Genomic DNA, 16,238 nt, shown 5'->3' on the forward strand with positions numbered 1-16,238 from the left:
ATCTTTTCCAAATTATACTTTTCTTTATTTTTTTACTTAATTGGATCCCATTTATATTTTCTTCAAATTATTTTTATATTCTTTTTTGCTTAATTTGATACCATTCATTTTTTTCGTTCCTTTCCAACTGAATACCTTTTATTTTTTAATATAAACTATAATATACCTTTTATCTTTTCTTTTTTTCTTTTTTTACTTTTTGTGGTTATATATATGTGTATTACTGCAAATATTTCTGGCATATAGTATACAGTATAACAAAAGATATATCATTATAGTAATATAACATGTAAATGTTCAATATTATAGTAAAATATCTTGCACGGTAGTATACTAGTGTTAGCCCCTTGACAAAGGTCATCGGCAGGTGTGGGTTATGACAAGGATTTTCATGATGGCCTTGGCACACAACCTGAAAATTGGGCAACATCATGATGGGCTGCTCGGCATGACGGACAATGTGGGGTTCGACAAATGCACCTTGAACGGAAGTAAGGCGCACTTTACTTGGATGTGCGGGTTGGCAAAACAATGGCAAGGCAAAGCCATGTCAAGCAGGGGCAAAGACATGGCAAGGCAAGGCAAGGCAAGGCAAGGCAAGGCGGTACAAGCAATGGCAAATGATACGGGCAGATTTGATCAAGTCGGGGGCGACTTGACATGTGCGGGCAGCTGTGACAATGAACGTGTGCGGCTAAGTCAGCGGGCGGCGAGCTGTGGCAATGACATTGGCGCGGAAAAGTGTCAAAGGCAAGGTTGGGCACAATGCCAGCCTTGGCATAAAGCAGCTGGGCGAAAATCAGACACATGCTGTGCACAAGTAGCAGTTGGAAAACATGTGCAAAGCACATGGGAAGCAGTTGGCAGTTGCAACCTCTTCCAAGACATGTTGATCATGGCCTAAAAGTGTGCCCACGTTTTTGTACTTTGTCTTAACTTGTTTGCCCATCAGTTGGGGCTTGTCAACTGATTGTAGCCTTATAAATACTTGTCTAGGCTATCCAAAACAAGGCAAAAAAACTTAGTCTAAGGCATTGTGAAGCCAAATTCGTCTAAGTCATTTCCTAAGGGTGAAAAAATCTTTTTGGGGCAGGGAATTAGGGAATTCTTTGTCTTGGCCATAGGGTTGGCTTTTGTGTTCTTGTATTCACATATTAGTACAAGTTGGGAAGAAATTCCTGTATATCGTGTGTGCCTTTATTTACTGTTTTTGCTGCCTATTTTCATTCTAAGTGCAAACGTCCCTAAAAATAAAACTAAGTGTTGGAAAGACTGAAGTCAAGGCTGGGATTGACTGTCGCACGGAGGTGAACCTCGGGCAGAATTCGAGTGACATAAATCACCCCTGTGACAACTAGTATCAGAGCCAGGATGGATCGGGGCGGAGACACAACGTTCAGTGGTTGAATTTTGTGAAGAATGGCTGGTGGCAATGCAGAACTGAGGGAAAAGGTTGCTGCATTAGAGGCACTCGTCGGAACTGTTGATGGGGATCAATTTCTGACTATCTTGACTCGTCTCGCCTATCATGAGGCCGAGATGAACAGGCTGAGTCAGGAGTGCACAGATCTGAAAATGGAAAATGGGTTGTTGCGTCGTGCTGTTGGCAATGATGAAGCACAGCGTGGGGCAAATTGTACCAAGGTTAGAATTCCGGAGCCTAAAGAGTTTAATGGCGCAAGGAGTGCCAAGAAACTCGAAAACTTCCTGTGGGATATGGAACAGTACTTCCATGCTGCCAAAGTGCAAGATGAAGACAAGGTCCCCATTACGACTATGTACTTGGTGGACGATGCAAAGTTGTGGTGGCGTACGCGCGTGGCAGATGATGTAAGTGCTGGTAGACCGAAGATTGACTCTTGGGAAGGGCTGAACAAAGAGTTGAAGGATCAATTCTTTCCTAGCAAAGGGGGCTGGATTGCTAGAGATCGTTTGAAGAAGTTGAAACAAACTGGAACGGTCAGAGATTATGTCAAAGATTTCAGTTCTTTGATGCTGGATATAAGCAACATGTCTGAGGAAGACAAGCTGCAAAATTTCCTTTACGGGTTGCAGTCGTGGGTGCAAATGGAACTACGAAGGCAGAATGTGAAAGACTTTCCTAGTGCCATTGCTGTTGTGGATGCGTTGGGTGATGTTCGGTTGGGACAAGATGGTTCTGATTTCTCTACTACTTCAAAGTCCAAAAACGGGAACAAGGACAAGGTAAAAGAGTGGAGGAAAAACGGAAACGACAAGGGTAATGTTGTTTAGGGCAATGGCAATGAGAAGGGAAAGCAATGTACTGGACCTTCGACAAACAAGGGACAAAACAGCAAATTTGATGGCTGTTTTATTTGCAAAGGACCACACATGGCGAGGGATTGTCCAAGAATTGAACGGATTTCAGCATTTTTTGCTGAAGAAAAGAGTGAAGATGAGCCAAACGAGGAAGAACATGAGCAAGCAACAGCATATTTAGGGCCTATGGTGGTGCTGAAAAATGTGGAAGCTGCTTCGTCGAGGACGACGAATTCTTCTGGTGGGGGTGGTTTGTTAGCCCCTTGACAAAGGTCCTCGGCAGGTGTGGGTTGTGACAAGGATTTTCATGATGGCCTTGGCACACAACCTGCAAATGGGCAACATCATGATGGGCTGCTCGGCATGACGAACAATGCGGGGTTCGACAAACGCACCTTGAACGGAAGCAAGGCGCACTTTACTTGGATGTGTGGGTTGGCAAAACAATGGCAAGGCAAAGCCATGTCAAGCAGAGGAAAAGACATGGAAAGGCAAGGCAAGGCGGGACAAGCAATGGCAAATGATACGGGCAGATTTGATCAAGTCGGGGGCGACTTGACATGGGCGGGCAACTGTGACAATGAATGTGTGCGGCTAAGTCAGCGGGCGGCGATTTGTGGCAATGACATTAGCGCGGAGCAGTGTCAAAGGCAAGGTTGGGCGCAATACCAGCCTTGGCACAAAACAGCTGGGCAAAAATCAGACACATGTTGTGCACAAGCAGCAGTTGGAAAACATGTGCAAAGCACATGGGAAGTAGTTGGCAGTTGCAACCTCTTCCAAGACATGCTGATCATGGCCTAAAAGTGTGCCCACGTTTTTGTACTTTGTCTTAACTTGTTTGCCCATCAGTTGGGCTTGTCAACTGATTATAGCCTTATAAATACTTGCCTAGGCTGTCCAAAACGGGGCAGAAAAACTTAGTCTAAGGCATTGTGAAGCCAAATTCGTCTAAGTCATTTCCTAAGGGTGGGAAAATCTTTTTGGGGCAGGGAATTAGGGAATTCTTTGTCTTGGCCATAGGTTTGGCTATTGTGTTCTTGTATTCACATATTAATACAAGTTGAGAAGAAATTCCTGTATATCGTGTGTGCCTTTATTTACTGTTTTTGCTGCCTATTTTCATTCTAAGTGCAAACGTCCCTAAAAATAAAACTAAGTGTTGGAAAGGCTGAAGTCAAGGCTGGGCTTGACTGCTGCACGGAGGTGAACCTCGGGCAGAATTCGAGTGACATAAATCACCCCTGTGACAACTGGTATCAGAGCCATGCTGGATCGGGGCAGAGACACAACGTTCGGTGGTTGAATTTTGTGAATAATGGTTGGTGGCAACGCAGAACTGAGGGAAAAGGTTGCTGCATTAGAGGCACTCGTCGGAACTGTTGATGGGGATCAATTTCTGACTATCTTGACTCTTCTCGCCTATCATGAGGTCGAGATGAACAGGCGGAGCCAGGAGTGCACAGATCTGAAAACGAAAAATGGGTTGCTGCGTCGTGCTGTTGGCAATGATGAAGCACAGCGTGGGGCAGATTGTACCAAGGTCAGAATTCCGGAGCCTAAAGAGTTTAATGGCGCAAGGAGTGCCAAGAAACTCGAAAACTTCCTGTGGGATATGGAACAGTACTTCCATGCTGCCAAAGTGCAAGATGAAGACAAGGTCCCTATTACGACTATGTACTTGGTGGACGATGCAAAGCTGTGGTGGCGTACGCGTGTGGCAGATGATGTAAGTGGTGGTAGACTGAAGATTGACTCTTGGGAAGGGCTGAAGAAAGAGTTGAAGGATCAATTCTTTCCTAGCAATGCGGGCAGGATTGCTAGAGATCGTTTGAATAAGTTGAAACAAACTGGAACGGTCAGAGATTATGTCAAAGATTTTAGTTTTTTGATGCTGGATATAAGCAACATATCTGAGGAAGACAAGCTGCATAATTTCCTTTACGGGTTGCAGTCATGGGCGCAAATGGAACTACGAAGGCAGAATGTGAAAGATTTTCCTAGTGTCATTGCTGTTGCGGATGCGTTGGGTGATTTCCGGTTGGGACAAGATGGTTCTGATTTCTCTACTACTTCAAAGTCCAAAAATGGGAACAAGGACAAGGTAAAAGAGTGGAGGAAAAACGGAAACGACAAGGGTAATGTTGTTGAGGGCAATGGCAATGAGAATGGAAAGCAATGTGCTGGACCTTCGACAAACAAGGGACAAAACAACAAGTTTGATGGCTGTTTTTTTTTTTTTTGCAAAGGACCACACATGGCGAGGGATTGTCCAAGAATTGAACGGCTTTCAGCATTGTTTGCTGAAGAAAAGAGTGAAGATGAGCCAAACGAGGAAGAACATGAGCAAGCAACAGCATATTTAGGGCCTATGGTAGTGCTGAAAAATGTGGAAGCTGCTTCGTCGAGGACGGCGAATTCTTCTGGTGGGGGTGGTTTGTTATCCCCTTCACAAAGGTCCTCGGCAGGAGTGGGTTGTGACAAGGATTTTCATGATGGCCTTGGCACACAACCAGAAAATTGGGCAACATCATGATGGGCTGCTCGGCATGACGGACAATGCGGGGTTCGACAAACGCACCTTGAACGAAAGCAAGGCGCACTTTACTTGGATGTGCGAGTTGGCAAAACAATGGCAAGGCAAAGCCATGTCAAGCAGGGGCAAAGACATGGCAAGGCAAGGCGGGACAAGCAATGGCAAATGATACGGGCAGATTTGATCAAGTCGGGGGCGACTTGACATGGGCGGGCAGCTGTGACAATGAATGTGTGTGGCTAAGTCAGCGGGCGGCGAGTTGTGGCAATGACATTGGCGCGGAGCAGTGTCAAAGGCAAGGTTGGGCGCAATGCCAACCTTGGCACAAAGCAGCTGAGCGAAAATCAGACACATGTTGTGCACAAGCAGCAGTTGGAAAACATGTGCAAAGCACATATAGTTGGCAGTTGCAACCTCTTCCAAGACATGTTGATCATGGCCTAAAAGTGTGCCCACGTTTTTGTACTTTGTCTTAACTTGTTTGCCCATCAGTTGGGGCTTGTCAACTGATTGTAGCCTTATAAATACTTGGCTAGGCTGTCCAAAACGGGGCAGAAAAACTTAGTCTAAGGCATTGTGAAGCCAAATTCGTCTAAGTCATTTCCTAAGGGTGAGAAAATCTTTTTGGGGCAGGAAATTAGGGAATTCTTTGTCTTGGCCATAGGGTTGGCTATTGTGTTCTTGTATTCACATATTAATATAAGTTGGGAAGAAATTCCTGTATATCGTGTGTGCCTTTATTTACTGTTTTTGCTGCCTATTTTCATTCTAAGTGCAAACGTCCCTAAAAATAAAACTAAGTGTTGGAAAGGCTGAAGTCAAGGCTAGGCTTGATTGCCGCACAGAGGTGAACCTCGGGCAGAATTCGAGTGACATAAATCACCCATGTGACAACTAGCACGATGTATAAGTATACCAAATAGGTATATTATTATTTTACGTCTATTCTTACCATATCATGCAAAAAACTGTGGGATATGTGGTCGACACACAATTTTGCATTCTTTAACATGGTATTTACAAAATTAATCTCTCTATAATCAAATAGGGCAAGAACAGGGGAGCATGTGGCTGGTTTTCTCAGTGCTTTGTCTGGTATGAATATATCATCTTCCTCATCTGCTACCTACACAAGAAGTTATGTTGAGGAAGATTAGTAGAACTATCAGCAGGAGAATAGGGAAAAACAAACCAAAGAAGTGGCACCAGTAGTGTAATTCGCCAAAGACCCACAACGCTAAATACTGTTTGTACGCCTAACAAACTATGAGTTCCGTATCAACAGATAGTAAGTCCAATTTGCATGGGTACTCAGGAAGACGTTAAATAGTTTGGTAGTATAGTAATTGCTAGCACATACACATTGCGCTCTGCAATCGCTACTTTATGTCTCGCTGCAAAAGTATAAAGAGAAGGATTTGAGTTCGCAAGTAAATTCAAGTACTATTCTTCTTTTCAACTCCTAGTTCTTTAAATTTTCAATCGCTACTCCCTTTTTACCTATTCTGACAATAGTAATCTTAATGTCCATGCTGCAACATAATGTCTTCAGATTTCAAGAGAAATAACCATTGCATCTATGTGTGAAAGATGATCTCAAGGATCGGAGTGTCCGAAATAAAGAAAGCTAGAAATTTTAAATGTATGTTGGCCACTTCCCTACAGTGAATGGTTAATATCCTTGCAATTATAATTCTTGTCCAAATAATTAGCCCATCCTGTTCCTACAAGGCAAAAGAAAATTACGACTTCAAAAGGATCTGATATAATATAGTAACTGTTACTGGGTAAATGGCATCTGGTTTCGTAGTCATGTCAAATATTTTCCTTTGCATGTTCAGAAGCGGTAGTCATCTCTTAGGATAATTAAATACAAAAGACAGAGTGAAACCAAAGGGAAAAAATTATTTTTACAAATTACTTATTCACAAAAATGGAAGGAAAAAAAAGCCAAAATGAAATTCTTTTTTCTTGAACAGAGGTGATTGAAGATGAATCTTGAAACGCATATCCATTTATAAGTGATTAGGAGGCAATAGAATGAGAGATAGGGGCAAGGATGTGTGGATCATGGAAAGGGAGCTTGAAAAGGAAAGTAGAGCTGAACGACGGCAATTTTAAGCAGAGCCTATTCCATTTGCAGAACCACACAATATGTGGAAACTTTATCTTTGGATATATTTGTGTCTCAGATAATCACACATAGTACCTCATTAAGGAAATTTCACGGGGCCTTACCTTTGGCCTGCTTGTTGTTTTGCTTTCTGCATTTTGATAATTTTCTCTGTCGCCTCCCCTCAAGTTGCTGAGTTAATGGCTATATTCTTGAAATGTGGTGCAGCCAACAAAAAGACACTCACTTTATAGCTGTATAAAACAGATAAAATTTGTTGGACCAATAATTGTGAACTGCTAACGGAAGTAAAGCATTCCCTTTATTAAGATTTTGTACGATTGACGAGTAGCCTCTTTTCCCTTATTTATTTTTGATGCACCCACGAGGTTCCCATATGTATATACGATAGGGTGTCTTATGTAGAAAACCATGTCTTTTTGTAAGGTTTTATTTTTTGGGGGTATACGCCTTGTATACAGGCATGTTTTGGCCCTTCTTTTAATGAGATTTATTACCTCATCAAAAAAACTGATACAGCTAAACAGTGGCTAAAAGTCCTGTCGCACATCTTTCCCAACATTGTGCAACTAAAAAGAGAGAGTCGAGTATTTGAAACTACTTAAACAAGGAAGCATTCTATTTTTTTTTATCTGAACTAACAGGGAAGCATTCTAATGGAAGCCAAAACAAAGACAAAGTGTTTTTCAATTGCCCGACACCTTAAAGGTATTTTCCTTACTTTTACTAAAACAAGAACCTGTTCTCACAAAGGAAATTAGAAAGCTAGTGACACAGCTTAGCTCAACTCAAATTGAATGAAACATAACCATATTGGACTCCACTAATGCAGGCCGCGACAGCTAATATTGAACAGCAAAAAAACAACAGATGAAAAGGAGGTGTGATAAGCAGAGTTAGCATCGACAAAAGCTATTTAAAGACATAATTTGTTACCTAAAAATGCCTTTAGATCAAAAGCACCGTGAAGACAAACTCTCAAAAATGTAACAATTGGATCCCTTGCATTCCACTATGATATCAGTCAGGATGGACAAACACTGAGATTTAAACCTGCGAGTTTGGAGAGTTAAGTTCAAATGCAGTTACCTTCAAATTTTCATATACAAGGTTTTTGCACAGAAGTGACCTATTCAAGGACTATATTAGTTATGTATTACAGCAAAGTTATGTAAAAGTTCATTATCACCTCTGACAGAAGGAATTCACAATAGGCAACCATTATATTCAAAACTACTTTAGGCTTGTCCTGATAAACATGTGTGGACGAAGTTATATGTCGAAGACTGCAAGACACTCATTCATGCACTTCAAAACCAACAAGGCAACAGACTCCATTTTTCTGTGTTCTGATTTTAAGAGGCCTCCCGACAACACTGAGCAGCACAAAATAAATAAGAAAAAAATAACAGAAGACCGATAAAACCACCAAAGCAATAAAATCCGATTACTCCATGCTCATATTTACTTTACGCGGCTTGAAAAGATAGATACACAGAAGACACGGAAAAAAAAAAGATTGAAAACAAAGCATAGATAGGAAAAATAACAGGAATTATAATCACAATTAAATCTGAAATTGACTGAAAAGACTTAACAAAAGATTGAGGCAATAACAGAGAAGGAACTAAAGAGAAGCAAAAAAAAATGGACCAAGGGGAAAACCAGAAGAATCAAAATATGGGAAAGAAGAACAACATAAATACCAACGCTTTGATTGCAAAAGGAAAACAATAAGAAAAGATAGCTGCATAATATAATGTAGGATGCATCAGATAGCATGCATTCTCATACCCAAAAAAGAGGGGGGAAAGAAACAAGAAGAAAACCAGAAGCACAAAAAATCCAGAGCATGGTTTCTAGAAGCTTCAAAATACAACACAACAATTCGAAGGATAAATCGGCAAAAATGGAAAAGCATCACTTGCAATAACATTGGATGATGATATCATAGTCCTCACATATATGAAGCTCAAGAAATATCAAAGAAAAGGTGAGAAGGAATGATATTCGACATGCTTGTGACAAAAATATTTCTAGAATTTTTTTCTATATCGCCAAGAAGAAAGCACACTTAGTTTCAATCTCTTCTATGGAACTTCCTCTGAACTCTGAAGATTCTTTATTTCCTAAATACATGGATATCTCGGTTTTCCTGAGTAACAATATTACCCTCCATATAGCATTTTACCCAACAAAAAAAATAGAAATAATAAGGTATCCAGAACATGAGCCCAGACATCTATTTCAAAACATACCTAGAGAGAAAGAAGAAAAACTAAAACCGGAGAAAATTAAACCAAAACTCACAGGTAGATCTCGCTGGAATAGAAGAAACCAAAGCTTCCGGAAGAAGTGGAGAGACTCGAGAAAAAGCTGACACATAAATTACTGAAGAAGCCAGAATGAGATAGAAACAGAGAGTCCAGGGTATTCCAAATTCCAAATAAGAGATTTCCTTACCTGCTATGTTATTAAATGACAAAACAATAAGTTCCCCAAATTGCCCCTGTTCGTACCATCTTGTTCATCCACCATTGTCGGTTATGTATAATTTATTTAAATTTAGTAGAAATAGCACTCGCACTAAGCAACCGCAAGTACCAAGAAGTTAATAGGTCTTTGGAGCTTCCAACCGAAACATTGTCACTGAACCAAAACCTGTATCAGAATATTAACAAGTTTCTCCTGGAGAACAGATTCGATGAATGCTGTCCTTCTTAAGAACAGGAACAAACTTTGACAATCCCGTAGCTTCTTCAGATTCCAAACAGGAAACAACATAAAGATAGCTACCAACAATTTTGAACCAAAGAAGTAATTCCCACAGTTGCTAAGACCAAAATTATACTTTAAAATAGAACAATATTCTTTTACACCGAACAAACAAGTGGTTAAGGTCACAGCATTAACCCATGAAAAATAGAAAAAGCAAAAAGATCAAGCTCTCCTTTTACTCAACCGCCATGAGTTAGGCTCATGGTATCTATCGTAAAGGGGTTCAATGCGTTCTTGTCTCTTGCGCTTGCTCAATTTAGTTGGGTCAGACACTTTGAAGAATCTCGGCGCCAATTCCACAAGCCATTTCGGATCTACAACAGTGACTTCACGCATGTATTCCTTAGTTGTCATCACCAGCTCATGGTAAATAACCCAGTCCGGTTGTCTTTGAAAAAGTGCACTGCTAGGATGGATGTAAACGGGCTGGTTTTCAACAAGGGTTCTATAACCCTCTTGAGGATCCTTTCTGGCAGAATGAAAAAAGAAACCTGCTGTAATAGCCTTGCGGATCTTTGTAAAGTTTTTTCCGGCACTCATAACATCCAATTTATACCTGCCAAGGCATGGAAGATTCACCATTAGATAACAAATCTATTAAGTTTCTTCTCAATAAAATTATGGATAGAAATCAATTGACTAAGTCCAACCCAATCAGGCAGTAAAAGCTGAATAAAATTGTAAGAGATGATGAAGCAAGAAATGAAAAAACAAAGAGAAGGAATTAAAGACGTACTTGTCCATAATGGAGAGGAGTTGTTTCCTGACATCTTGTGCCCTCCTAAGAGATCGAGATTGAACAAAATTTTCAAAACACCATGGCCCAGAAAAGTTTTTGGCTTTCCAAGCCTCGTAAACAGCAAGCAAGGTCAGATGATCACCCTCAGGCTGAAAAAACTTGGCTCTTTTCTGATCAGCCTGAGCTTGTTTTTCTCTTGGTCTGTAGAAGATATTGCCAGTTTGAATCATTGCAATGATGGTCAAGATCTCATCGCTACAACCAAGGTCCACACTGGCGAGGAGCATCTTGGACAAAGGAGGATCCAATGGAAATTCTGCCATTTTCCTTCCCAATTTTGTTAGGAGCCCCTCTTCATCCAGCGCTCCAAGAGTATACAACTGTTCCATGGCTGATACCAGAGCCTGAGGGGAAGGAGGGTCCATGAAATCAAACGACAAAAGATCATTAATTCCCATAGCTTTCATCATAAGTACAGTGTTCCCAAGATTTATCCTCTGGATTTCAGGGATGCTAGTAGGAGACATTTCATTGTGGAACGCACTCTCCGTGTATAGGCGGTAGCATTTACCAGGTCCTGTTCTTCCAGCACGCCCAGCTCGTTGCTTTGCTGATGCTTGTGAAATTGGAGTTATCACCAAAGAATCAAGCCCCTGTTTTGGATTGTACACATTTTGCTTTGCAAATCCAGGATCAATAACATAATATATACCATCGATAGTCAATGAAGCTTCAGCAATATTCGTAGCAACAACCACTTTTCTCTTCCCAGGAGGGGCAGGATCAAAAATTCTAGATTGCATTTCACTGGGCAGAGCACTATAGACAGGTAAAATAATCAGTTCAGGAACATTTTTACCTAGCCCTTTCATCCTCTCGTACAGACATTGGCAAGCATAATCAATCTCCTCTTGACCAGTCAGGAAAAGGAGGACGTCACCTTCAGGTTCTGTCAAGTGGATCTGTAGTACAGTGATTAAAGCTGCATCAAGGTAATCGCTTTCTGGTTGTTTAGTGTAAAGCACCTCTACTGGAAAAGTTCTTCCTGGAATTGTAAAGATGTTGCAGTTGAAGAAATATCCAGAAAATTTCTCTGCATCCAAGGTTGCAGATGTGACTATCAGACGGAGGTCAGGTCTCCTCTTCACAAGTTGCTTAAGCAGTCCGAAGAGAACATCAGTGTGAATGGTTCTCTCGTGCGCTTCATCAAGCATTACGACTGAATACTGGGACAAATTTTCATCAATCAGAATCTCCCTCAGAAGCATACCATCAGTCATATACTTTATAACAGTTTCTGGTCCAGTACAATCCTCGAAACGGATAGCATAACCAACTTCTTCCCCTAAACGACAACCAAATTCCTCAGCAACTCTCTTAGCCACTGACATAGCAGCCACTCGACGAGGTTGAGTACATCCAATTTTGCCCTTCGTTGTATACCCTGCCTCAGCTAAATACTGTGTCACCTGTGTTGTCTTGCCAGAACCTGTCTCGCCAATGACGACAAGGACCTGATTATCATGGACAGCCTGTACCAGTTCATTCTTCAACTTGTAAATTGGAAGGCTCTTCCTCTGCTCCTGGAGAGATAGTTTAGACCTCTGCCCAAAGGTCAAGGCTTTACCATAAGCATCCTTTTTCCATTCCGGCATGTCATAGGCAGATAAACCGACACCCCTCAATTCCTGTGCCAGATGCCTCTCACCAGTCTCCGGCATTGGGTCTTCCCATGGTCTGTTAAGATCCTTCGGGATGGAATCTAGCATTGTTCTCTGTTGCTGTTCCCTCACTTCCCTTCTCTCTTTAATCAAAGCTGATTGAAGTGCTGCAGCACGACTCAAGGATCCTTCAGGATTTTTAAATATTTTAACAGGGGACATATCCACTGAATACCGACTCTGGCCTTGCAAGAAAGGGGGTTCATCTTCATTCAACTCAATCTCAAGCTCTTCTTCCGCACCCTCTTCCTGATATAGCACCCCATCCCCCTCTTCATCAAACATAGGAAATTCCTTTACACTCATAACACCTGCAGCTATGAGTTGTTTTGCTTCCCATATTTCGGGAGAACTCATTCTCTTCAACGGTCGTCGTGATGGAACAACATCTTCCTCCTCTTTAATCCTGATACCTGAAAGACCAATCCTTGTCTTAGAACCCTCATTGTTCATCCCCGAAGGATTCGCCCTCAATCCATCATCATCCGAACTCTTCTTCAATGGCAACAAATCCCTTCCAGTAGTCTGATCAACATCTCTCATCGACAGACTCAGCTTCTGCCCACTAATAGAGATCACCTTCACATAAACCTCCTGGTCACGCTTTACCAAATCTTTTGCATTTGAAACCCTTCTAGTAGCAAGCTGGGAAACATGCACCAACCCTTCTTTCCCCCTAAAATCATTCAGCTGAACGAAACAACCAGAATCCATCACCCTCGACACCCTCCCCTTATACACTCCATACAACTCAAGCTCATTCGACGGAAACCTCCCCTTCCTTCTTTCATCATTCCCATCCTCCTCATACCCATCTCTTCTGTTCTTCTCATACTTGTTCCTGTCCTGATGCCTCCCAGACCTCATAACATCCTCCTCACCTTCCCCATACCCATCTCTCCTATTCTTCTCATATTTATTCCTATCCCGCTCCCGATCCCTATGCCTTTCCCGGCCCTTATATTCAACTCTATCATCACCATGATTATCCCAGTCTCTATCCCTCTCGCTCTCCCTACCCCTATCCCCATCATCCCAATCCCTACCCCTATCCCTATGCCTATCCTTGCCCCGTTCTCTTCTATCATCTCGATCCCTCTCTCGCCTCCTGTCATGCCTATTCCTATCAAAATCTTCTTCCTCATCCTTCCCCCTCTTACTCTTTGCCTCCAACTCAATCTCCTTCTCTAATTCCTTCACTCTATCTCTATCATCCCTAATTTTCAATGCCGAAAATTCAGAATCATCCTTACTCAACTCATTCTCTAACTTGGACTTCACCTTAGGAGGCAAAATGGCATGAATTATGGTCAATAATGTGCGGACAAAATAATCCGGCATTTCAGCACCATTTTCTTTTAATTTCCGATCAAATTCGTCCACTGTCTCGCACTTTCGACCAAGCTCCGTAATAAACTCAGCTAATACTTTATCACCGAACCCTAAATGGGTCTCGAGCTCTGAACAAACTTTTGAAACTAAAGAAAGATATTCTAATTTCTTTAGTCCATCTTCTTCAGCTCCCATTTTAACAAATCCAAAGGCACGAAATATACACACAAATTGCTTCCTATATGAAATTAGGGTTTTAGAGACTTACCGTTTGAGACTGATCGTGGGATTTTGAAGAAGGGGAATTGGCACTATAATATGTATTTGATGGAAATTATCAATCTGAGCTGGTTAAGGAGAGGAAACCGACGTAGTTCCGGTTTGGGCAACAGTTGCAAGTTCCGGGACTTATTGCAAGGTTATTTAAGTTATTGGGCCCAAAGCTACTACAAATTTGGGCTAAAATGTAGCGGGTGGACCGTCTACTTCAAATGTAAAAAGAATTTTTTATTAGGAATTTTTACATTCCTATGCCATATAGGAAACTATATTACTTTTAATGTTTAAGGTTTAATATAATTATATTTAGTATACCTAATTATCAATTCTATACCATAAGGTGTTTTAACTGTACATTAATTGTACCTTATATCACTCCTAAATTTATGGTACCGTATATTTCTCCAAATCCCCTCTCCCCCCACGTTTCTCTCTCACAGCCCCACACCCTCACCCATGTATCACCACACACCCACGTTTCAAACCATTATTCCCTCTGCTAAAACCAGAAAAATAATTGAAACCCTCTACCATTAACATTCAAAACCAAGGTTTTTTCTTCTACAATCAGTCAAAATTGAAGTCAAATCTTCAAAGTTCATACATGATAATAACTTTTGATGGTTATGATTTCGGGTTCCTTCAGTAATATAAGAGGGAAGGAAAAGAGAGCAGCAATTCCACCATTGACAGCCATTAAAAAGCTTTGAAACTTTGAATTCAAATTTGGGTTTTCAAAATCATTATTTATTTGGATTGGGTGTTGTTGTAAATAATTGGGAATATAGTTTGGAGTTTATATCTCAATTTTGAGGGGTTTTGGTGAAGATTAGACTTGGTTTTGGCTGAATTTTAGATTGAAACTCGAAGGAGAAGAAGAAGAAGACATGACATACATTATATTGCAGCAATTGTAGAAAAATTGTAGATTGTTGTTTATTTATTTTTGAGCTTTTGTGTTTTTGTGTTAAAAATTTTGATGGGAGCTTGTTATTCCACTTCGTCTGTTTTGGAGCTAACTTGTGCAGAGGAGAAGGTGTTTTTTAAGTTATATATATTGATATATCTTTAAATTCAAGAAAGTATGGTTGTATTGTATTTAAAGAGGCGTGAATTTGTAGAATATGTTGAATGTGAGGAATGAGCCAAATAAGACTCACAATGGCTTGTTTTTTACATTTAATCTACAACAAAATTACATATTGTGAGCACGTGATTTTTGCCTCACCTGAATTGCTCCTACATAATCCCAAGAATTAGATTTTTCCTTTTAATTATTTGTTATTTTAGAAATTATTGTAGAATTTTTCTTTTTTGTTTGCATTTTTTGTGCGCATGTCTAGTTTTTGTTTAAGCAATAAAAATACAAAATATATTGCATTTGCATTTAGGACTTCATTTTATATTTTTTCTTGATTAATTAGTAAATTAGTGTTTTGCAAAAATGAAAAATCACAAAAAAAAATTTCATTTTTGCATTTTTAATTTTAGCTTCAAATTTTGTAGTTTTCCTTTAATTTGGTAATTAATTAGTTGTTGCAAATATTATTTGAGTAATTAACCTAATTTGGTAGCATAATTTGGGTTAGGAATTAATTTAGGTTTTATTTTTATGTTTGAAAAGAAAAAGAATTTTGAAATGAAAAGAAAAGGAAAAGAAATGAAAGGAGTCGAATTTTTGGGCCAATTTAATTCAAATTCCCTCAGGCCCAAATCGTTTTCCTCCATTACCCATCCAGACCCGACCAAATCAGACCCAAACCCGTTGTCTCTACCCGGTCCAAGACTTCAGCCTCAAGACTATTGAAAACGACGTAGTATGGGCTTGAGACTACGTCGTTTTGAGTTTGAATTTTTAAAAGTCAATTGAGGCCCTTTATTTCATCAGATCCAACGACCCAAATTACTTATCCCAATTACATAAAAATGCCTGAAACCCTTTTCATTAACCTAGTACAGATCCTGTCTCTCATCTCCCTCATCAAACCAGCGCCGCCCTCACGTCCTCTTCACCATTTTTACCGGCGAGACAACATCCAATCACCACCAAACTTCAACCCCATAATCCCTATAGTCCCTTAAACACTAAACCACAACCAATTTTCCCTAAATCCTTTCCACTTCTCCTTAATTTCAGATCGTAAAACGGAGCCCTAGACTTGTTCCCACCTTCGATGCCTCATTTAAAGGTTCTGGTTCGGTTATTTCGAAGATGATTTTGGCTAAAATGAGTGCTAGACGTTTGTTCTCGCAAGAATAAACCGACTGACACTCTTTTTTGCTTCAAATCGGAAAGCACCAGAAGTCCGTTCAAGCCATTTTCCTTTTTCTACTATTCTAGGTATTTCTTTGCTTCTCATCATTTTTTGTTCATCTTCTTCTGTCTTCTTCCTCTTTTATCTCCTATCTTTTCTGTCATTCTTTGTATGCATTTCAAGT

The 16,238-nt window shown here is 40.5% G+C and overlaps 2 protein-coding genes and 1 long non-coding RNA gene across 4 annotated transcripts; 1 reads left to right on the forward strand and 2 right to left on the reverse strand.

Moving 5' to 3' along the window:
- Positions 1 to 1,419: 1,419 nt before the first annotated feature.
- LOC138868745 (uncharacterized) lies at positions 1,420 to 2,547 on the forward strand. Its single transcript, XM_070146314.1, has 2 exons — positions 1,420 to 2,205; positions 2,254 to 2,547. Exons 1-2 carry the CDS (start codon positions 1,420 to 1,422, stop codon positions 2,545 to 2,547), a joined length of 1,080 nt encoding a protein of 359 aa, XP_070002415.1.
- A 3,229-nt stretch (positions 2,548 to 5,776) lies between these two features.
- LOC104221587 (uncharacterized) lies at positions 5,777 to 9,371 on the reverse strand. Of its 2 annotated transcripts, none has more exons than XR_011407387.1 (4): positions 9,261 to 9,371; positions 7,887 to 8,003; positions 7,055 to 7,183; positions 5,777 to 5,942 (listed from the first exon to the last, which is right to left on the reverse strand). It is a non-coding gene; the product is annotated as an uncharacterized lncRNA (long non-coding RNA). The 2 variants fall into 2 exon arrangements; XR_011407388.1 differs by having other exon boundaries at positions 5,777 to 6,540.
- Positions 9,372 to 9,784: 413 nt separating this feature from the next.
- On the reverse strand, positions 9,785 to 13,919 carry LOC104221588 (probable pre-mRNA-splicing factor ATP-dependent RNA helicase DEAH5). Its single transcript, XM_009772663.2, has 2 exons — positions 10,465 to 13,919; positions 9,785 to 10,284 (listed from the first exon to the last, which is right to left on the reverse strand). Exons 1-2 carry the CDS (start codon positions 13,713 to 13,715, stop codon positions 9,891 to 9,893), a joined length of 3,645 nt encoding a protein of 1,214 aa, XP_009770965.1. The 5' UTR covers positions 13,716 to 13,919; the 3' UTR covers positions 9,785 to 9,890.
- Between the last annotated feature and the right edge of the window lie 2,319 nt (positions 13,920 to 16,238).

The sequence above is a fragment of the Nicotiana sylvestris genome, chromosome 5, assembly GCF_000393655.2.
Source record: "Nicotiana sylvestris chromosome 5, ASM39365v2, whole genome shotgun sequence".
Lineage (NCBI taxonomy): Eukaryota > Viridiplantae > Streptophyta > Magnoliopsida > Solanales > Solanaceae > Nicotiana > Nicotiana sylvestris.